The sequence below is a fragment of the Polyodon spathula genome, chromosome 13, assembly GCF_017654505.1.
Source record: "Polyodon spathula isolate WHYD16114869_AA chromosome 13, ASM1765450v1, whole genome shotgun sequence".
Lineage (NCBI taxonomy): Eukaryota > Metazoa > Chordata > Actinopteri > Acipenseriformes > Polyodontidae > Polyodon > Polyodon spathula.
Window position 1 is genome coordinate 14,554,583 of NC_054546.1, and position 23,877 is coordinate 14,578,459.

At 38.0% G+C, this 23,877-nt stretch overlaps 1 protein-coding gene across 28 annotated transcripts in view; it reads right to left on the reverse strand.

Moving 5' to 3' along the window:
* Positions 1 to 23,877, reverse strand: part of LOC121325789 (ankyrin-3-like) — a 188,079-nt gene continuing 164,202 nt past the window's right edge. For 17 of the 28 annotated variants that reach the window (XM_041268812.1, XM_041268806.1, XM_041268805.1 and 14 more), the window contains 11 exons: positions 16,051 to 23,589; positions 15,074 to 15,148; positions 13,891 to 14,022; positions 11,379 to 11,522; positions 8,988 to 9,717; positions 8,245 to 8,626; positions 6,790 to 6,870; positions 4,581 to 4,664; positions 4,328 to 4,474; positions 3,235 to 3,324; positions 1 to 1,417 (listed from right to left, as the gene is read on the reverse strand). In XM_041268812.1, coding sequence (XP_041124746.1) covers positions 3,256 to 3,324; positions 4,328 to 4,474; positions 4,581 to 4,664; positions 6,790 to 6,870; positions 8,245 to 8,626; positions 8,988 to 9,717; positions 11,379 to 11,522; positions 13,891 to 14,022; positions 15,074 to 15,148; positions 16,051 to 23,589 — 9,383 coding nt within the window. In that variant the 3' untranslated portion in view covers positions 1 to 1,417; positions 3,235 to 3,255. The other 11 variants (XM_041268830.1, XM_041268822.1, XM_041268829.1 and 8 more) reach the window with 9 other exon arrangements.

Below are 23,877 nucleotides of genomic sequence, written 5' to 3' on the forward strand. Positions count from 1 at the left end.
CAGAGTTTAAACACAATTTATTTTATGATTAAATAATCAACTAGATCATCCAGTGTTTGATGTTTTTGTTTTCCAATACATATGTTATTAGAGCTACTATCAGCGAATGCCTTAGGTATCCTCATATGAATAGAATCAACAAATGGAAATATTTCACCAAAACCCAAATAAAAATTCCCATTTTTTAACCACAGCAGCCTTTAAAATCTATTATTACACTGCTAGAATGATAATAAATCATCGGCTTACAGAAAGATTCTACATCTTATAGCCAATACACATGATACAGTTATAATTTTACAGCGTGCCAGTCTACTCACATATACATTCGGATCATTTTTCTTTCATAGTATTCAAGCCTGTGCCTGCCAAAGCAGCACTTTGTTTTATTCATTTGCAAGCAGTTATCCTTTCTATAAGCAAGTAAAAGTAAGTGAAACCTAGCCATCCCCTTGTTTTGCGTGTTGGAAAATCAATGTCTAGGATATTTTTCTTAAAAAAACTGCAGACAGTGCCATTTTAGGACTAGGTGATTACACTGATAAAATGTGTTGTTATTCCTATTATTATTATAACGTTTTCAAACTTAGAAAAATTGTAATTAAAATAAGGTGAATCGCATGCATCAAAATATTAGTACTCTGAAGAAAAGTTTTCACAGAACTACAAGTATTCCCATTTTGGGAATTATTGAAAGTTGCTGCAGATTTTAAAGAAAACATTTTCTTCTGTTAAAATCAAGTTTTTCATTTACAAACATTATACCTGCTAATAATTATACAAGAATCAGTGAAGTTACACTCAAACCTTTTTTTTTTTTTTTTTTTTTTTTTTTTTAAAAGTGGAACCACTACATCACCATTTCATTTCAAAGCACGTGTAATGTTCTTTTAAGTCAGTGCCTTCGTAATATGTGAGCTACTTATTGTAGAATTTACACAGTGTAATTTATATACAGCAAAATCACTGATCATTTTTGTTAAAAAGAAACAAACTGAATTTTTCACCCTGACATTATGGGTCCAAAAAAAAAAAAATATATAAGGCGAGTGCAGTAGTTGTAGTGATTAAAAAAAAAAAGAGTCCCTCCTATATCACCCGTCTGTTTTCTTTTGTGCCATCTTTTGGTCACAGTAAATGTTCTTGTTTTATTTTGTTGTTTTCATTTTTGATGACACCATTTCAACTGAAAAAATGGTCTTTTTAACACCATGGCACATCATGTTATTAATTATAATGCTCCAGTTCATTCAAAGAAAGTGAATTTCCATGCTCATGCTAAATCAAAAAGTCCTCTTGAGAAAAACCATGCGTTAATGTGTGGAAGCAGCAGACACACTGTATTGTGTTGATTTCTTAGATCATCAGGTTTTATTTCCAGTATTCTCTGCCCAGGATTCTGATACAGTATGTGTACCTAAAATACAAAAAAAGAAGAGAATACAGATGAAAATATATTGTAGTAGCATACCACCCACTCCCACCTCTGCTTCAATTACAAAATGAGGGCTCATTAAAAGATAGACCAACATTATCTACATCCACAACATGCACATATAAAAATGTATCTGACATACGTTCAAGTACCATCATACACTATATATCCAGATACCGCCTCACATGTTCTCAACATATGGGTGGATATGTATCCCCAGTTGGTAATGAGAAACACTTTAACAACTTTTTTGATCTCCAAAATGGAAATGTATTTCGCAACATATAAAAGCTGCATCTCCTTCTTTTAAGTCAGTTTCAGTCACAGTGGACAGCAAATTTGACTCATACAATATTGGGGGTGCTCTCCCCTGTTTTTAACATCAACATATTCACAATGCACCAAGGTGTGGATATATTACAAATCTTAACCTTAATATATAACAATCTTTTTTTTTAGCTGTGTCTGCATGTAGTTGTATTATGAAACAAGACTCTGCTTAAAATAGTTAGCAGAATAGAAGGCACATACTGACATTTGGACTAGCAATGCACAACATCAATTCCTTTATTGTGCCCCATAGGGGATGTTGTGCAATGGGTACTTCTCACTTTAGATTTGCATTTACCTAGAGAACCACTCATCCACTTGTGATGGTACTGGCTAAGGACTTTCATTAGGACAAGTTACAGAGTGTATTAGAATATAGGGGTGTACAGAGGTGACCTGCCTGTCTGATGTGCTTTCAGTTGTGAACACACTTGGTTTCATTTTTACAGGTGCATACAGTGGATGCAGTTCACCATGATCTACTTTTTCATGTTACGGATCAATCTAATTTTGATTTCATGCATGTTTAAAGTACACAGAGGTAAATATAGCTTTGAAATATCTGACAGGAGGAATTGGTACATTTTGTTCTTTAATAACAAAAAAAATACACAATCAAATACACATTTACCATAATGTGTGTCTTTTACACAGGAAAACGAGAGACCTACGAAGAGATGGCAATCCAGATTAGATCAGATTTACTGGAACTATTTTGTTAGCTCTGTGTACTTTAACAGGTGGGAACTGTTGTGAATATAATTAATACAAATAAAAGTGACAGAATAATAAAGCCTATTGAGGGGGTTCCCCATATCCACCTTTACATCAAGAGTGTTTAATGCATTATGAAAGAAATTCATTCAGGTGTTTTGGAGATAACTCTACCATGTGCAAAGTGTATGTTGCATATGGACAGTTTAGAGTTTGGGAGACAAACAGTCCCGGAGATAGTATACACACTTCACTGGATGTCAGTGGACACGTGAAAAGGAGCAATCCGTGTGACTGTGGTGCTGCAGAATGTACTCCGCTCTTCACTCACTCACACCGAGCAAGAACAGAGACCTGTTTGAATTGCTGTGACTGCCAGATGTCAGCAGTTGACAAAAAACAGGAAGCTTAATAGAAGGATTTTCTATTTTTTGAAGAAAGGTCCAACTGCTTGGTGCTCAGAATTCAAACGAATGTCTGCCTAAAGCAAGCCTTATACAAGGGAATCCAACTTTTATTTTGTAAGCAACAGATGTTGCTGAGCTACAGAGCCACCCTGGGAAGTCCTAAGCAGTTGAAGTCGCAAGAGCATGGTGAGGTGAACTATCCCCAACCTTCATTCCTGCTTAACCTGACAGAAGTGCAAAGGCTATTGCAGCGCTTCCTGAGGGTAGGCAACTTGGCACCAACAGGACTCAAACCATGCTTGAATGACATAGTTATAGAACAGTTTGTAAGGTCTTTTGTGAACCTACCTTTAGGGAGCACAGTGAACATTACGAATTGATCTTTTTCTCTACATGTCGGACTTCTTTTTTCACTTTAATCTTGTATCCTTCACCCTGCTGTAAAAGAGACAAATATTAGATACGCCTGTCTCGTGGTTCCTCTTTTCTCTGATGTAAATTACATTGAAGGACAGGGATGCAACAGCCACCTGAAGGAAGCAGAAGAGTGGTGTAAGGTAAGTGTGCAATAATTCAACCTGCTTTTGTAAATACCAAAGCAGAACCAGAAGTTAAAATGACAAAAGAGCACCACAACAAGCACTTAAGTACAACAGAAGACGTCCTTTGATGAGCAGTGCAAGTTAGCAATAAACACGGCAGGAGATACTAGATTAGACTACATGTGGAACTTTAGACCTTATTGCCACAACAAATAAAAACGATGCTCCAATCATACACCTGGGGAAAAAAGATGGGCCTATATGCCCAACGAACAGTGACACATCAAAAAAGTCACCCAAAGCAGACAATATATGCTGTGCAATGGTTTCAAAATTAAATTTGCTGAATAACTTTTCAATACGGAGTGACAACTAAAAAATAGCACCCCCAACAAGTAATAGTCAGTTTTTTTTTTTTTTAAATTATTGTTTAAAATATTTTTTTGTCAATTTAACACTCATGACGAGACAGTGGTACTAACTACGAGCAGACCTCAATCCTGACCAGAACACAGTTTCATTCTGGTCTGGGCTTCTCTGAAGATGCTAAATTGCAGAGAAGTGTGTGGTAACTTGTGGGCGTGAGCCCACAAAACTCAGGATTCAAGGCATGATAGTTTAATGAATACGTCTCCTGTGCCACTTATCCCCATCAATGTTTTATATAATATAATAAATCTTCCCTAATGTTTAAAGCCTTAATAGAATTGGATTAGCAGTTGAATCTCTAAATAGATTAGAAGGCAGTGCTTGCATCAGCATATATTTTCTTATTGTGCAAAGTGAGGCTAACCACAGCAAACTCGAAATGGCACAAAGATTCTGATAAAAAGAGAACAAGTCAGAATCCTCTAGCCTAAATGCAGACACTGTCGTCTGTTCGCTGAATAGCTGCCAACCTCCGGCTGTGTAGTTTGGGTTTCTGAGTATTTAGAATAGTCCTCCTCCTCTATGTTTAGCGTTTCTTTGTAGTCTCGTTCCTTTCTCCCTTTCTCACGTTCTCTGTCCTCTGCAGTAACCATACGTCTGATTACTTTTCTGATGACCTATTAAAAGGGATACGTTCACAAGTGGAAAGTGCTTTCTATTTTTACAAAAGAAGAAGGACACAACATGAATACAATACTGAAAACGACTTTGGCCAAGCATTACTTTTCTTGTTATGATGTTGCCGTCTTCATCTGTGAACTGTTCTTCCGTGATTGATTCACCAGGAATGTTTTTCGCTTGCTCTCCCTAAAGAACATAGTGATAAAGACGTGTAAAGCAATACTCTGAGATAAAAATAGGTTTAGCTACTTCATATATGACTCGAATGTCCTTCATCGTGCCCAGTTATCTTTATTAGGGTTACCACCTGTCTGTTTTTGTTAAACATGCAGTTCATATAGTTGTAATTAGGAAATGAATACCTGAAAAAAACTGAATTGAAATGAAAGTTCCAAATACAACTGCTGTTACACCCCAGTTTACCTTTTTCACTCAGTATCTAAACCACACAGAGTTAGTTTGTGTGGTCCTCTTTTCTGCCTGTTTTTTGGTTGCTGGCAACTTCTAATGAAAGTGTTTTAAGTAAAATTTGTCTTTTGTATTCAAAGTCAAATGACTTCTATTCAATGACTTTTTTTCTTTCTTTTTTCAGGTCCTGACATTGAAAGCGCGCAACTTTGTTTTCAAATAAATATGGCAATACCTGAAACAATGAAATTAAACAGACTCTTTTTGACTGCCGCACCCTGCAACTCCTGCTAATCATAATCATACATCTTCACAATATAATACAATATCCTGATTTGGTCTTTTCAGAAGGTGGCAATCCTACATTTATTCAAGCAACATTCCTATCATTTAACATACAAGGTGGTTATAAAGACATAACAATGGGGCAAATGAACTTGGTGGAATAATCAAATGATTCTCAGACCACCACTGCTACTCACAGAAGGGTTCCATTGTCCTTCACAATAGATGGCATCCTACAGTTTGATTAGGGATTCATTTTTCCAACAGCACACAGTTGCTAAGTGTCTTTATAATTTCCTTGTAAATTTCACAGACTTAAAAAAACAAGGGCTGTGAAGAAAACATTTACAATATTTTGAATTGTTGTTTAAGTAATTCATGGATTAATGACCAAATCCACTTTTTTACATCTCATCAGCATAGTAATATTATCTCAAGTCCTCAAGTTTTCCAGAGGTTATTTTAACTTTGACTGTAGCCAATTTAACTTGCCACCACACTTTGCTTTCCCTTACTGTGCTGCTGGTATTATGATAACAGACACTATCCACTGTAATAGGTGGGGCCAGGTAGTGTGCATATAGTTAGAGAGGAAATGGATTTTCAGTGACAGGATACATGTGCTAAATAAAGTCTGTAAAATGAAAAATATCTACAGAAAACTTGTGATCTTGCAAATATGTTGTTTGCTTAGTGAGGGGAAAAAAGGTTAGATTATTAAACCTTTAAGTTATTGTTTACCTTTGAATTAAAGGTAAATGAAAGCATCTTAAAAAGTGATGCCAACCACAGCACTTCGGCACATCCCTAGTACGAACATGACATGCAAAGCTCCTGGACACATTATATATTCACATTTTCAACGACTGTACAACTGACAGAAACTGTCGAAATAATCTAAAACAAAAGGATTGAAGCATTTGTTTTTTTTTCAGTAAGCAACAAACAAAAACAAGAAAACCTATATAAAAAGGCATGCTTTCTTAACCAAAGAGGTTGATGATAGTAATAAAAACATTACAAAGCAGAAAACTATATTTTTGTCAGATACTGAGGAACACAATTAAATGTGTGAAACTTTTAAATCAATTTTCTTATTATCACAATAAAATGTTATACTGCTGGTACCTAATCAATTCCTGTGCTGTAGGTCACAGCCTGATTGCAGCTAGACATGTAGCACAGGAAGTTATTGTGTACCAATGAAAAGTAGCAACTTTTAATCTATAGCGTTAAAGTCTAAAAATCTGTATAAATAAAATAGAAAAACAGCTAAAATGATAAGGGTACTATAAAGTATGTTATTAATGCTAGTAAGAGGTCTGAAAATGGGTAAAGCAGCAAATCACTGGGTTGTATGAATTTGATTTAGCACGGCTTTGTTAGGACTTTGTTTTCATCATCAGAATATCCAAGAAAAAATAAATAAATCGTCCTGAATGCAAGTAAGTTGTATCATATCTGAAAAGTATGATGGATATACATCAAACTAATTAGAAGTAAAAACATGCCAGAGGTCACAACCACAGCAATGAGAGCACTACTTGAGAGCAATAAACACGACAGCACAGCAGAACGCAAAGGAGTCCACACCAAGGCCAGGAGAATCACTGGATACCTTTAAAATTACCCGTCTCCGGATAACTCTGGTGGTGACAGTCCGTTCTTCATCCGAGCTCGATTCACTATCCCTGTGTGTCTGATGAATGTATTTCAGCATATTTTATTACCAAATGAATATACATCTTCACCGGGGGGGGTGGAGATGTAGAGATTTGAAAAACATTGCTCTTTGTTACATGGAATTTGAATGATGTTAGATATGAATGTCCCAGGGTTGTATATTTCTTACCTTGTTACTGAGATAAACAAAAATGATATGAGAAATAACTAAGAACTGGGACATTTAATGCCTACCTTTAATATTATTATTCAGTTGAAAATTAAGAAAACAAGATTCACACATTAAAATGAAAATACACACTTTAGACATAAATCCTCAGCAACCTGCACAAATTCGACAGCTGTATATTGTAGACCTATATCAAACACAAGAATACAAACTTAAAACTCTGAACCCAGAAATAATAATGTTTAAAGAAAGCAAGCCAGAGCCACTATGCAAAATTGCAGTTGATTTTAATGCAATGTGTTTTTCATCCTCTGAGTCACCTCTTTCAAAGCCAGTGAGGAAATCAGTGGATCCATGACTTCTAAGCCTGACACATTATCAGAAATTGAAAGATTTGGAAACTTTTATAGTAACACATGAATAAAACATGTTTAAGGCACTCTCTGTGCTTAATGTATAATGATAGACATCAGCACTAAGTGCAAGGTGGTTCACAGGGGAAAAGACCTGCAGAGAAAAACTAATGACTCATTTACTCCTCTTTGAATGCTGCAATCCCATTTGTTACATTGCATTTCTTTGCTACCTGGTTCTAACAAATATGTATATACTGTATGATAATACATTTACTTCAAACACATGCAAATATGAGTTAATAAAATAATCTTACTATCCACAATTCATTATTTTTTTGTTGCTGTGTCATTTTATTTGGCCAGTTTTACTAGCAAAAATTGCCCTTTTTAGCCAAGTGCTCTGCTACTAAAAGCTGAACTTCTGAGGAGAGGTGGTTTAAAAAAATGATCTGTAATTTCTGTTCCCAATGACAGTTATAAGAGATCTTCCATTTACTAACTTGTAGATAGAGCAAAAATGATGTCCACCAACAAAAACATGTCACTTCAGAAATTAAGTATTTTCAGAAGCAGAACAGAACAATAGTTAGATAGCCTACAAAATAATGATCCAAGCAGAAAATGCAATAGAAAATTATATACACAAATAATAGGATATTAAACACAAATAACAGGATTAAATAGGTAAGAAATGGAATGTTCCAGAAATGTAGATAGAAGTATCCATTATGTTATACATGAAAAAGAAAAAAGGACTGGATGCAAGACCAGTGGATTTCTAGACAGTCTAGGTAACATTTGTGATCAGCTTAAGTTCAAATATATTTAACAGATTTGGTTAGAATATGTTAACATAAAGCATTACCTGCACTTTTTGCTTGGATATCAGAGTGACTTCCTCCTTTGTGCTTGGTCCTGGTTTGCCATCTTCTGATGAGTCCCAGCTTATTCGTTTACCACTGACAGACGAGGGTGTTACTGGCTCTTCCACAATAGGCTTTGTCATCTCTTCTTGGGATCTGGGGTAGCTCAGCCCCATGTGCTCCTCAATTCGCACTGAACCCTTCGGTACTTTCTGCTTCTGTGCTTCTCTCTGGGTCTGACCTTTCATTCCATTAGCAGGTTCCTGCACCACAGGTGTAGTCACTGACAGTGGGGAGGACAGGACTGCAAGCTCCCCGTTCTGCTTGAGTTTCCCTGTGTGTCCATTAGAGGATGAAGTCATGGAGTCATTGGACTGTTCTTGGCTGTGAAATTGAATAGAAATTTATCACAAAGGTTATTACTCGGAGGTATACAAATATTGAATCTATAAAACTGATAAACTGTTCTACAAAATGTTCAAAAAACAACACGTGTAAGAAAAGACTGGGAGGGTATTCTTAATCTATAGTGTTACAGTTGGTTGCCAAATGTTTCTGGATGAAAATACTTTAAATTTGTCTTTATATTTCTCAACTGTTTATGTCTGAGACCAATTAACTGTCTGCTGTTTTAAATAAGCTCACTCAACTACAACCAATAGGTTTAAACAACCAGCAAGTGTGCTTTATGAATTAAAAAAACCAAAAAAAAAAAACCCACTTAATTCAGAAAAGGAGTTTCTACCTGCTTTCCTGTTGATCTAGGAAGTCAGAGCTTAAACTGCGACCTGGAGTTGGCGGCTCCACGTTTACACTTGATGACTCGTTGTTCCAACCTGGAATTGAAGACATTTCTTTTTCTGATCGTTGCACTGCTTTTAAAATAGACTGCACTTTCTCCTCTGTCATCTCTTCACCTTCCTCCAGTTTCAGGTCTTGCAGAAGAGACATATTTTTTTTCTCTGTCATCTCCTCCTCCTCCTCCTCCTCCTCCTCCTCCTCCTCAGAACCAGACCTACTGCCTTCTTCCTGCGCGTAAACTAGAATGGGCCGAGCCATGTCCGATGCTTGCGATTGGGGCTCGTCATCCTCTTGCTGCAGTCTCTCCAGAAATGTGCTGTGCATTTTGGTGACTTTTGGATCTTCATCGTCCTCTTCATGGTCATCTGATCTGTCTTTATGGTCCTCATCCTGATCAGAGACAGATTTGTCTCTTTCTTGATAAGGCACTTCTGAGTCATCAAACTGCTGATCTCCCAAGGAAGTATCTTCTGCAGCAACTACAGGTGGCTTACCAGCAGCAGTGCAGCTTTGTGGTTCCAGAGACAGTGAAAGATTGCTGGGTCTACTGGGAGTTCTAAAAGGAGAGTCTACGCTAGACATAGCTCTAAAAAAATCATCTTGATGGAGAGGGGTGGGGGGCACATAATTCAGCTCAGTGGGAGTCTGAAGTTCCCTTTGTATGTTGCAGTAACCTGGGTAAGATAACATAGTTGGACTGACATGGAGCATCAAATCAAATCTCACCACATGAGAAATTAATATAATCAGATGGAATGGATAATGTTAGGTTGCTTAATCTTGTACACAATATGAGCAGCACATAACTTTGGTATCAATCAAATATTGCTTTTATGTTTGACATATTAGAACTAGTAATACAATTTACTAGAATCTAAAGTGTCTAGCATTAGAAATGTCTAGTTTTTTACTTTTCAAATACATGACAAATTGATGATTAAATGGTCATATCATTTTTATTTTTAAGTTCTGACATTTCTATGTACATTTTTTGGAAATGCCAAACTGCACTGCAGCAAGCAGAAACTATGGCAAAAATGCACTTGAGAGGATAGTAAAATGTGTGTTAACTGTCATCTGACATTAAATCTAGTAATTATTTTTACAAATATTCAGTTTATTTGGTGACCAGTTAATTAGTGTTTCACAGTATATGTTTGTTAACCCATTGAGATTTAGTGACAAATTCTAAAATGTGAGTAAATAAAAGTGAATGGGAAAGGAATGGAGACAGAAAAATGAAAGTCTAAATGTAAACCTCACAAACAAAAGACTGGTTGGAATGCTGAGACTGAGGTGAACAGGGTGGGGATTTGGGAGATCTAGGGGTCCTGGGTGAAAAGGGGACAAATAAACACACTGGAGGAAAGAAAAAGGAAAAAATGCAAAAGACAATACTTAAAATGATTGAGATGGCATCCTTAACTATGGGTTCGGGTAAACTTGTGATGAGTAAGACTGCAAATTGAGTCATATTGAAGAACAGTATGTAGCGCAGAAGGGTGAAGCTGGATCTTTAGGCAGGAAGAAGGGAGTATTGGAAATGTTTACAGCGTGAGAGGAAGGTGGAGGTGGTCTGGTTTTGCAGAGGAAGTACTAGGAGGGTTCAGAGAAAAAGGAGAAAGGCAGTACAAGGCAATACCAAAGCTATATAACTAGCAAAATGTTCCCTCTTTACCAAGCTAGAGGGGAAAAAAAAGCACTGAACAGGTTTCTGCGAAGTAAGGAAGGAAAAATTTGCTGAAAGCAATGGAGCAACATCATGCCAATAAAGCCTTTAGAAAGCATTTTGGTTTTCATAATCAATGTTTCTATGTATATATGAAGGGTTCAATTTATTATCTTTATCCAAAAAAGATCAAAAACTACTGTTTACATTTATTTACAGCTCTCCAAGAAAAAAAAAAACCTTTAAAAGGTTGTTTGCCATGTTATAAAGATATGCATTCAGAAACAAATACATAGAAACATAACTATTATGGAACCAAACAATAAAAAAAATCATGCTCTGATGGTGTCTTATCTGCTATAAAAACAATCCTGTATTGTGAAAATAGACTTGACAGGTTTTTATTTATTTATTTTTACTATAAAATGGATCCTGTCAAAGAATATGAATAATTGATCCTGGAAGAATCAGGGATTTTGATTGTGTTCAAGTAAGATAATACTTCTTGTGACAATTTGAGGGGGGAGGAGAATGCCCTTTTCACCTCAAGGTCAAAATGACAGACTAGCTGTAAAGTTGACTACATTCTACAATTCTACAAGGTAGATTAGTTTTAGAGGTTTAGAAGGATAGATAAGAGTTCAGCTAGATGGGGCTAAACTTTACCATCAGCCTGATCCAGGAAAACAGCGCTATCATCTGCAAAACTTCTTGTGCCTGAAATGTTACCATAATCAAATATTGGGCCTTCCAGCAAGGTCACAATATCCATCCGATTGATCTTTGTCAGCACAGCAGTTAAGGCATCAGCTAAAAAAGAGAAAAGAGATTGCATTTCAATTCTATGAAAGCTTTAAAAAGCTCTTCTATGGAAGCTCACTGGACTTCAGTTAAAAGTGTGTATTTAATATAATACCATCTATAACACTCAATGGGAATTCTAAATTAAAATATAAGAAACTAGGTTAACTTAGTTTCTTATATTTAATATGATACCTGGGTCATATGGAACTTTGACTGAATTGAGCCACAGGTCATAAAATGGCTCAATCGTTGTGATTGAATTTCTTCATTAAATAAACAAATCTTTTAACAGGTGTATTGAACCTGTAACATAGTATAGTGCTTCAAGGGGTTTGTCAAGAGGTAGATAACAGACCTGGGCTCAATTACAAGTGTAATTGTGCAATTTGTAATTCATTGCAATCAGTGTCTTTGTAGTTGAACCTTGGCTCACCTGCATAATTGTAATCATAATTATACCACATAACTGATCGATTTAATCAATTACACATGCATTTGTTATTCGATCATAATTCTTATTCTTGTATTTTCAACCACTTCTGGTGACCTTATTTGTTTGAAAAACTAAAAGCAAAAGTAATATATTGTTTGGTTATTTTGAATAAATACAGTAAACATGTTACTGTGTGGAGTTGTTTATGTTACTTTTTAGTATAACTGTAATTACTGCAGAATCATTGTAACTAACTGTAATTGAACAAAATAGCATGGTAATTTTAACTATAGTTTCAGCAAATAAATCTGCTGTGATTGTAATTAAAATTAGAATTGACCTGAGGTCTGGCAGGTACCAAGTACCCCTATTACAGCCTATGCACTATAGTTCTGAAGCAAAGTAGTCAATCTGGACTAATGCATTAAGCTTTTAGGGTGTAAAGTTTGAAGTAAAGTTGTTAACGTCACGTTGACCTGTGCAATTGCTTAAATCTGTGAATGTCTGTGTGTCATTTTTGTCTGTTGTAATCTTGGCCAAGTCTCCTTTGTAAAAGATCATTTAATCTCATTAGGACTTAAAGACTAAGTATCAGGGTTCTGAAAAATATAGCGTTACACATCCCCACGCGTTGCTACAACTGTTTAAATAATGTACCTGTATTTTTTTTTCTTTTCATTGTTAACATCCTGACAGCTTTTTGTAGCAACACGTGGTGAAGCATAGCGTTATATTTTTCAGGACCCCGCTACTTACTCTTTAATAAAGGTTAATAAATACAATTTTGAAATAACGTCTATTAAATTGATTTACACGGCAGCGGAAACTGCTGTATATGCATCTCACTAAAGACAGAAATAGAATCATATACATTACACTGTTAGATGACTGATGTTCGTAACCTTTGTATAGAAAGGACCCTAAAACAAATATTTGACAAAACAGTGGCAGTATTTAGATCCACCACTGCTTAGATCATTGACCCTATTGTGTTTAAAACAAATTCACCTTACACATAAGAACAGATACATACCTGAGAACATCCAACAGTTACAATGATGCACTGGAAAGAGGACTTTGGATTACAGTCGCAACACAGATGGGGAAATAATTTTTTATCATTTTACCTTAAAGTAGACAATTAGATGCTTATTTTTTTATGGCTAGGGAAAGGCTACGATTCTTACATAATGTAATAAAAGTGTAATTCACAGACTGACTCATAAAATACTTATAGGGTGTGGTAACATTTTAACAGTAGTCACTGCATTTATGTTTTTTTCTTTTACAGAATGCTCCACTTCTCAATGATGACAATTTTAGCCTTTAGACATGTAAACATCTGCTAGGAAGGAGTGGTCTTGTGCTCCTAAGCCTGCTTTAGAAATACACAGAGCCTTTAGTGCTATAGGTACTGAATCAACTTATTAATCCCCTTTTTCAACGTGTGTTCATTAAACTGAACCACACGATCATAGCTTAACAAGAACATTGACCTCTAGCAGGCTGTGTGCTTTGGTGAATAAAGACATGAAGCTAATATTAAAAGCTTTATGGATGTTCTCAAATAGCTATTACAGTAGAACCTGTCATAACCGATTGAATTAGTCCCTGGGTCCACTGGGTGTGTGAAAATACTGTGTGTAATATAGAGGTGTGTAATTTACTTTAATGTAAAAACAGAGTGCTCATTTTAGGTACATATCTAAAAAGATCACTCTGATTGGAAAGTCAAGTTGGTAACCAAGTAAGCAGGTCACTGTGTAATGTTCACGTAGAAAAATCCACTCACCCGAAGAAATGCAAAGCAGTGGCACCAAATTATGGCTAACAAGATTCTAGACCCACCTTCATGAGTCACAAAGGCCTTGTAGCCAAATCACCTTGAAAGAAAAATCCTTTTAGGTCTGATAATTTGTAGATTTAACCAAATGCACTTACTTGTAGCATTTTTTCCATCTCTGCTAACCCATTTTTTTAATAGCATGAAACTTTGTGCAATCAATGAGTTGGGGTTCTCCACTCGAATGTGGTTTATTTCATCGACTGAGAAATCCATTTCTCTCGCCAGCTCTGCAACACATTAAAAATAAATTACAAATCCCTCCCTGGAAAATGTGTGTGGCACTGCAGCAGGGCTGCAGATGAAACACTCCCCTGCTGTTTAAGCTTCAGCTTCAAGTGAAGCAAATGTCTTCAGCATACACCAATAAACCACTAAACAGATTCCTAAAAATGCAGTGTGTGTATATGTATACAAGCAATTTGTTTTTAACCTCATAAGCTTATTTTTACACTGTTAAGCTGAAAAGTCAGACACCATTTCGGATAATAACCTCCCCTGCCTCTTTTTTTTAGCTTTACATGTTCATTTTGCTTCCCAGAACAACAGTTGGCAAATGAAATCTATAGCTACAGGTAGTAGAGGACCATGCGAGTTTAGTTCACAGGGTGACAGGGTGTCACAAAGGCTTTAAGGTTGAAAGAAAGCTTGTACTGTGCATTTTAGGGTTATAAACAAACTGGCAACCCAACAAGGTCTGGCAGAGTGTGCAGATGGGTAAACTATGAAAGGACTTAGTAAACTATCCACCAGAAATCTCATTGTAAAACGGAGCAAGATTGTGGGACACTGCAGCTTTAAAAAATATATTGTTATTTGTTGCCATACAGTTCAAAACTGTCTTTAAATATACAGTATTAGAATATTTTGGTTAGTTTGCATACAATCTTTTTAAAAAATGATTTTAAGCACAGCTGACTAACGCAGTCAGTCAGTCTATAAATGTCCTTTAGATGGCAGCCTTTCACTTTTTTTAATCAAACCTTTCAGTCCACAAGAGGCTATGTGGTGAAGGGGAGTAATTCAGTACCTTTTTATACCCTTCGCCTCTCAGTTTTTATCCGACTGAAGTCAATGAGGTGAAATGAGTTTACTCTACTTGTCAAAATTACAAAACCACCACAGAATTTTGAGAGTGGAGTCTCAGCTTGGCAGAAGTATGGAGTGAATGGTAGGCAGGGCAGTGGACGTTCAGGACAGAACTATGAGGGGAAGCTCGCATTGCACCCAATAGCATTGTGCCTAACTGTGTTCAGTGACATTGAAAAAACAACGACTTACCAGTCCAGCTCAGACCCAAATGATCGGCTACAATTGCCATTCTTAGATCAGTCCTCTCACAGGGACTCTGTGGACCTGCGATGCATAAACACTCAATTAAAAATACTTTCAGTAATTTAATGGTGCATATCTAAAACAACAGAAACCCTTTTCTGGCCAAATAATTAAACATTTCAAACTGTAGTAAAAGATTTATTAAAATCAACAACAGGTACTACACATGTAATAACCTGAAATTTAAATTTGGAGGACCAGTATGTATAGTATATGCCATTTTTAATATTAGATTTTAACCAAATAAAATGAATTCTCAATTAACCAGTCACCGAAATACTGACAGCTGGCTGTTTTTCCAGGAGTATCTGTCATTTGCTTTAATTGAACAAAAACAACTTAGTTAACAAGCTTATATTTAATCTTAACATATATATATATATATATATAGTTTAATATGATTTTGTTAAACAATGACAAGAAAAGGGGTTACAGTCGCTAATACAAACTAATAATTGTTAACTATTCACTGGTTCTTTGGTTAGATTAGTGATTATGTACCCTATTGATCCATACAGGCAATGCCTTTAAAAAAAAAAAAAAAGAAATATTGAAAAAGTACTTTTCAAGTCTACGGTAGTTCATTTAAAATCTAGGTGGTTTCACAGTGTAATGGAACTAGTCATGCTGACAACCTGTGTGCTCTGCAAATTGCTGTGTGGTTTTTGATGCCACTCAAGAGTCATAACTGCACTCTCTGAGCTGAGACACAGACTCAGTAGCACTGCACAGGAGATTTCAATGTTGGCTTTTATTTTGGTGCACCACTCACCCAGCATGCTGAGGTAACTGACTACTTTGTAGAACCTTATAGGACAGCACACACAAATGACAATGACAGAATGACAGCTACAGTTAAGTCACGGCACAGGCAATCACAACGGTTCATGCACTAAGATTAACAAGTTTAAAATTTTACAAACTAGGCTTGATCTCCACGGTGTGAGCCACGTGAGGCCCAGAACCCTGACTGCCTTCATTTCCACCCGTCCTCCTACTTCTCCTTCTCTCACTGTCGGCCTTTTGAACCTTTGATTTTATAGGCGCTGCCTCAGTTTTCAAGTCTCTAGCAGACCTCGTGGGAATGGAGGGTTGGCATACTTGAGCAGCTTCTGACAATGCCGTGCTTCTTGACGTGCTGTCTTCATCATCAGACATTTCTGACTGCATCTTTTTCTCTTCATCAGAAAGACGGTCCACAAGTTTTAATGTCTCACCACTAATTTCCTTAAAATATTCAATTGAACGCTTACACACCTCACTCAGCTGATCTCTACTTGTTTCAATAACTGTGCTGGCACTGCAGCTAGTTCTGTCTTTAACTGGCAGCCTGGAAGGTAACTGCCTAGCTTTTTCTTTCTCTGTCTTGGCTGGTCTGGATACAATCTGGACTGTTATAGGAGTGCTCATGTTACTCCTAGTAATATCTTTGATTGGGATTCTAGATCTGGGTTCCAGACAAGCACTGGTGTCTACTCTTTTTCTTGCATTGGTCTTGGCTGGCTGTTTCAACCTATGCTTCATTGTATTTTGGGAGTGAGAGGCCTTGACTGGTAGCCTTGATTTGGACTGTTTCAATTCTGGTGTGTGTTGCTCTCTATGTTCACATTGGTCACTGCTGTCCTTTATTTTCCCTGACTCCCTACCAAGCAAGCTTTCTCCAAGATTAATGTTTAACACTGAAGGCTCAGGTGTGGATTGCAAATTAAACACTACACTGTCAAACTGGTTGAAGTTTGCAAAAAAAAAGAATGAATCAAGGTTGTTGTTATTGTTACAGTTATCTTTCGGAAACTCTTTCCTTTCTGGTTGCTGTTTTATTTCCTCACTATAATCTGTTTTAGTACATGTATGTGTTTCTAAGTCTGTGTTGTCTAAGATGTGAAAATCGTGTGTAACAGCCTCAGCATTACAGTCATCTGAAGAACCAGCATCTTTTTTTATAGTCATAGAAGCAGTGATTCCCATTTTAATAGGAGTACGTAATTTAGAATCAACTTTAGAGGTAGTTACAGTACAGGAGGAATTCTCCACTATGTGGCTGCCTGACGATGTGTCCAGGTTCTCAGTGCTAGTCTGGATAAGCACAACCTCAGTTGTTATCATTTTTATGGGGGCTTCTACCTTTATTTCTTTAGTTGTTTCCCATGACTGTGGTTGTGTAGTGGCTACACCTGTCGTTTTAACCCCATCCCCTTCGTCCCCCTTTGACTTCCCTTCAGAAGTATGCTCACCAATCTGAAAAAACTGAAGCCTTTCTTCAACAAAATCCCTCTTGCTCATGTCAATTGCACCACTGCGAGTCATCTCAAACATCTTCCCTTCATGAAATGGGAAGGGATTAGGCTCACTAGTTGGAGTACTTTCATCGGTTGGGGTTCTGGCAGGGGTTGAGTCTGGTGTTGTCACTTGAGACTTGTCCTCGACAGCTAAACCAAAAGGCTTGGAATCATCATCTTTAATCCTAGCATCAAAGATTTCATCTACACCTACTTTGTTCAACCATGGATCAAAATCTAGGCTTTTTGTTGCAACTGTTTTAAATGGGGTTGCAAACTCTTCCTCCAACTTGTAACTAAAGTAGGTATCAGCAAAGCCATGTCTTTCAGGGGGCCTTCCTTCCAATGTGAAATCCTGGCCATTGGTGTATGTTGCAACTTTAGATTTCTTGTCCGAAGAAAAACATTTTGTCCATTTTTTGTCATCCTCATTTGCTACCTTACCTTCTTCTTCAATGACTTCAAGCTTACTTTGGCTAAAGGAGCGGTCACTTGACTTCAGCATCCCTTCTGAGGCCCAGACATCTATTTTACCCTCTTTTGCCGGTTTCAGGTCTCGCTCACTCAAGCCATCATCTTCATCTTGTAGGTCATAGTCATCCAGAGAGTCAATTTCTGTGGCATCTGTGTCATGTGAAAACTCTGCTGTGGTTGCAATTGAACAGTCGGTTATCGATTGGTCATTCCCATTTTGTTCACACTCAACATCATTTCCTTTCCCACCCCTGTTGGCATCAGATTCTTTATAGTTTCCATTTTGCTCTATTTTCTTAGCTTTACCTATAGCTCGGTGCTCCTCTTCATCCTCCTTGATCTTGAAGGTGTACTTCCTAAATGGAATTGGGTGAAAGACAGATTCATCATCACTTGAGTCACTATCGTCAGCTCCCGGAGGTAGAGGAGATGGTGGCTGAACTCTTATAACTGGTTCAGCTAAAAGGTGCTTGTCATGTTCTTCTTGGAGGTTGACTTCTATCATTTCTGTCTCAGTGTCAGAAGAATGGTGGGACCCCTTCTTTTCTGCATCCGATGGTTCCGAATCTAGTGGAGGGGGTGGAGGAAACTCAATGTAAGCAATTCTCTTATCTTTTGTTGTTTTTCCACAATCCTTACTTCCGTTTGTGGGCACTGAGGTAGAAGATTTGGCCCTTTCTGGTGGAGATTCCTTAAATGAAAAAGCCTTGCGAGCCTCCTCCTCCTCTGATTCTTCAGACACTTCTGGAATAGGACTAGGTTTACCTGGTATAAAACCTATCAGCGAATCAGGAGTTCTGGAGGTGAGATCATAGCTCACCTCCTCAGAACTAGGTGTTTCAGGTGTCAGGGGACTCTTTCCAGAACTGTCCAAAAAAGAGACTTGCTCTAAAGTATCATCTTCTGGACTGCCTTGAGGAGACAGAGGCTGTTTTTGTTTTACTGTATACAATCCCCCCCTCTCTTGTGCAGTCCTGCTCTCTTGACTAACTATTTTTAGTTGCCCATTTGTAGTTTCCTTTTCACACTGTTTTCCTACCTGGGCAATACTAACATAAACAGGTAAAGTCTTAATCTCTTTGAAGCTTTCTGCAGTTACTAAACAAGCTACTTTTTCTATGCATTCTACCGAGCAGGGACTACAGTCTAAAGAATCTGGAGATCTGCTTGCAGATGATTCTATCTCATCCTTAGATGGACTCCTTTCATTGCTAGTTTGAAACCTGTTTCTTACTAGAGCTGGTATTTGTGAACCACTTCTGTCTGAGGGCTTGATTAATGATTCTGGCTTTGGTCTTTTGGTTTGATTACCATTGCTTTCCGACATTCTAACTGGGATCTGTGATGGACTTGATTCTGTCTTTTTCTTTAAAATACTGGTGTTGTCATCTTCTTCCTGAATGACAAGTTCTGTGTAGTTTATTTTTTTTGAAGGAGACATTACTACAGCCTCCTTAATGGGAGAGCCGTTTTTTGAAAATTGTCTCACTTTTTCTGTGACTGAAACCACTTGGTGTTTTTCAGGTTCCCTACTATCATTGTCACTGCTATCTTTTAATGTATCCTGTACAAGGGTATGTGTAAGTTTTTCATTCTGTGCCTTACGGTTCAAATTTCCAGGGCTTTCCCAGGTCCTGAAAATCTTTTCTTCCCTATCTGCATTTGTTTGTGAATCAGGTTCTTTGCCATTAACACCTTGTGTATGTTTCACAGAAGTAGTTTCAGACATGGTTTTCTGAGGCAGGTTCTCTCTTGTTAGTTTCTGAGCAACTGGAGAAGAAATGTCTAACTTAAAGTCATCACAACCTTGGGCAGGGGCAGGTGTTTCTTTTGAATTGTCTATTTCTTTATTTCGAGTAGCCTTTTCATCTGTGTTATCTGTTGATTTTGGCATACTTTTATGATACTGTGCATGATACACTGGAAGTTTGCTCTCCTGCAGCTTTTTCACTGGGGGTTTTGATTGACCCAATTGTGGACCCTTTTCTTGATGCGGCTGCTGAAACTGATCTGGTTCAAATTTTAGTCTTACCGAGCTCACTTTTGATTGTTTGAGTTGAAAAGGCTGGGAAGCCTCACCTGCTTTGCTTTGCAAAACACTATCTGCCTCCTGTTTCTTTTTCTCTTCTGCAAACCGTGAAAATACTCTCCTTTCAGGGCTGTTTGGCAAGCTAGTGCATTTCCTTTCATCAGAGCTGCTGCCAAACAATTTCCCCACAGATTGCTCTCTTAGCCTGGCCTTACCCCACTCCTCACTGGCTCCTGCATCATTAAGCTGCATCTTTTCAGGGCTACTGGTGGTAGAGCTGGGGCCTGACCTGGTTTCTCTGGCTTCTCTCTTTTTTGACTTCTTCTCTGGAGACTGGAGCTCATCATTCAGTTTCTCTGTTTTGTCACGAAAAAACTGAGAAACCTCAGTCAGCTTCTCTTCTGCTTCTTTAACAGTCCGGTCTACTCTGTCTTCATATATGAGTTTTTCTCTACCTCTGTCAAGTCTATCTTCAGTGAAATGCATCCACAGTGCATGCTTTGGACTACCTGGCTCTGCAGTACAGTGCAAGACTGTGAGCTTGTCGTATTGGTCATCTTGGATAGTCATTTTCCCTGCTCCATTCTCTGGTGTTGAGGACTTTAATAGGAAATCCTTCTTGGAAGCTGAGGGCATTTTTTCACTGTATTGCCTCTCAGTTCCCTGCAACTCAGAACTACGAGCATGTGTCTGGTCAGTCATAGAGTCATCTGTGTCGGAACGAGATATATCTAACTTTTCAGAGAGAAGCATTTTTTCAGCAAAACTGTATGACTCTCCCCTTAACTCTGATAGCTCATCGTCATGGTATTCTACGGAGTGTTGGCTTAATAGCTTTAATGTTTTATAAGAATCGTCAGACATGAGCTGTGCTGAACTAGGTCGACTGTCTTCTTCCTGGGAGATGGGAGTGTTTACTCTGGATGATTCTAAATAGGAAGGAATAGATTCCTCTGCTGTAAGTTCCTCCTCTTCCTGTTGGGCTTCTTCATCTGCATCTAGTTTGTCTGTCAGCACTTTTAACCCTTGATCTCCTTGCAATAGGTCTCTCTGATAAACATACCGTTCTTTCTCAGGGTGCTTTTTTGTTTCCCTTATGATGACTTCAGTTGGTTCGGTCTTGTTACCCTTTTCAATATGAACCTCGATTAGTCTTTCAATCTTGGGTTTTGCTGATGTGTCTTTTTCAGAACACCTCTGTGCTGTTTCAGCACCATTGGAGGATTCAGTACCAGCCCTGTGCTCGAATAGACCAGCTAGCTCTTTGGAGGGGTCTCTACCTGACTGAAAAGCTTTCATAATGTCCCTGACAGACATGGTTTCCTCAATCCTTTCAGAAGTATTTTCTTTGCATGGGGGCTTATGGTAAACCATTCGGGTGGTGGTTGTAATATGAGTCTCTTCTTTAACACACATGCCCTTGCTTACAACACATTTGTGGTCATCCTCCTCAGAATTAAGTTTCATCTGAAAAGCCTTAACTTTGTCTTTTATAGATCCAATTTGCTTTTGTTCAGATTCTGCAAATATAGAAGGTGTTTTCGATGGCCCCATTACCTCTGTTTGGGGTTCCTGAGTTTCATCGGAGGAGTGCTCATAACTTCTTACAACACGGACCACCTCAGTTCGTGTTTCTGTAATAACTGGGGGAATGGGCCCGTCCTGAAATAATGGTTTGGGTCCAGTGCTCTCGGCACTTTGTGGTGCTGATGGGGTCTTTTCACTTCTGGTTTCAAAGCCACTGTCAGACAGCGGGCTCTTATCTTGGTCGTGTTGCGAAAAGTCATCAGGAGACTCTAATATTGCATCTATTCCATAGATTGCATCTGCAAGTTTGCATAATTCTTTCTCAGAAGCAGAAGAACGCATACTTGAGGGTGGCATTTTAAGCTTGTGTTCTTGCAAAGCCATAGCAGGTTTTAGAATACGTTTCTGCTTTTCTTCCCCTTCTTTCTTTACTTCATCGTATCTATATTTAATGTCTGATATTTTTGAGAGAGAACTAGCACCAAGGTCATTTGTCAAATAATCAACTACCCTTGATAAGTTAAAGTCTTTATCAGAAACGGACTTGGTTTTCGCTTGAGCGGTTTCTGTCTCATAGCTTGGAAGAAATTGTCTGGCATTCTGTTGGGCTTCCTCTATTTCATCTTTAGAAAACTCAACCCAGTCTTCTGGAGAGTTCTCTTTAGAGGAGTCTTTATTATTAACAAATGTCACATCCTTCTTGAGAATTTCGCTGACTTTAACAAGGTCTTCCTTGACCTTTTTAACAATTCTAAATGGCTCCTCATCTTCCATTTTAGGTTCCTTAGGCATGTCAGGGTGGACAGTTTTACTGGCCGTCGAGGAATCTGTCTGCAGTATAGCAGTCATTCTTATCAAATCCTCCTTCATATCAGCGACATCCTTCAGTATTTCCTGACTTGATGATAAAGTGGATGCAGTGGTTGATTTAGGTGCTGTGGTGGAAATGAATAAGGAGGATTTAATTGGGGACAAAGTCCTTGAAAAGGAAGACTGGGCCTGTGTTCGTGCCTCTGTGGGCAATGTCTTAATAGGTGACAATAGTGCAGCTGCTGATTTTGTAACAGATGTCTCTGGCGGTTTTTTGAGTTGGGGTTCCGATAGAACATTCACAACTGAATATACCGGTACAGTAATCGTTGCAGATGTTACAGATGCTGTTGCTGAAGAAGCTGATCGCAAAGTGGCATATAAGGAACTTGTTGCAGGAGCTCTGGCAGACTGGAAAGCTGAGGAAGTGGAAGAGGATGTGCATTTCAGAGGAGCATAAGCAGATGCATTGGCAGAAGTAAACGTTTTTTCTACTTCATTAATAGCAGCACTGACACTTGTGGTTGCGGCTTGTGTTGTTGCGTGTATCTTTTCTTGCAAACTACAAGTAACTCCAGAGATTAAAATAGTTGCTGAGGATGATGGGTATTTAATTGGTGAAACTGATCCGTTAAGCAGCATTGTTCCAGTAGATGCTACAGCACACTTGGCTGGAGAGGACAGTGAAGAAGCTGACGTTCCTTTAGAAACACCAGCAGTATCTGCTGTGGATTTAATTGAAGATAAGGCAGATATTGACTTTATAGTGGAAGACGTGATAGGTGCTGCAGAAGTCACAACTGATTTAAATGGCAATGTTGAAGCATACGTGTTAAGTGTGGACTTAGGGGAAGCTGGAGGAGTCATAGTGATTGAGGATCTTTCTAGTAAAGACCCTGCTGTAGAGACTGGGGAAGTCCTTGAAGAAAGTGAAGCAGCAAGTCCTTTTACAGAGGCAGCTTCTGACGCTAATGAGGATTTGCCAGGCGAAGATATTAACGTTGAAGACATCTGAACTTGGGCTTGCTGCGCTACAGTCTTTATTGGTGAGGAAATTGATCTAAATGACCTGATTGGAGATGCTATATCTGAAGATGCAGTAGAAGCTCCGAATGTGGACTTGATTGGAGATGCTGAAGAAATAGACCAGACCGACTTTAATGGTGAAGCAGATGGAGTGTTTGAAGAGGAGCTGGATAAGGATGTGAATCCAGATTTCGCTTGCCCAGGTACGGTAATTGGAGCAGTTGACCATGCCTGGTAAGATCGTGTTGAAAAGACAGGTTTGTAAGCGTAAGCAGCAGGCTGTGTTCTTGCTGTTCCTGCACTTCGGTCAACTGTTTCTTTATAATCAAATTAAAATCCAACAGAAAATCAACAGAAATGATTGAAAAACAGAGAGACCAGAGAAAAAAAAGTTGGTCAGTGAACTTTGTATCATCAAAAGAGGAAGAATAATACATTTACATGAGATTTTTGAAATGGAAACATGATGAGATAAAATGGGACAGAGAAACTAAAAGCAACGATCCTTGTGATCCACGGTCCAGCGTAAAAATAAAACAAAAAAGCCAGAAGTGACGCAATGGGCAAAACAATGAGAAACAAAACTGAAAAATGGGAAGACACAC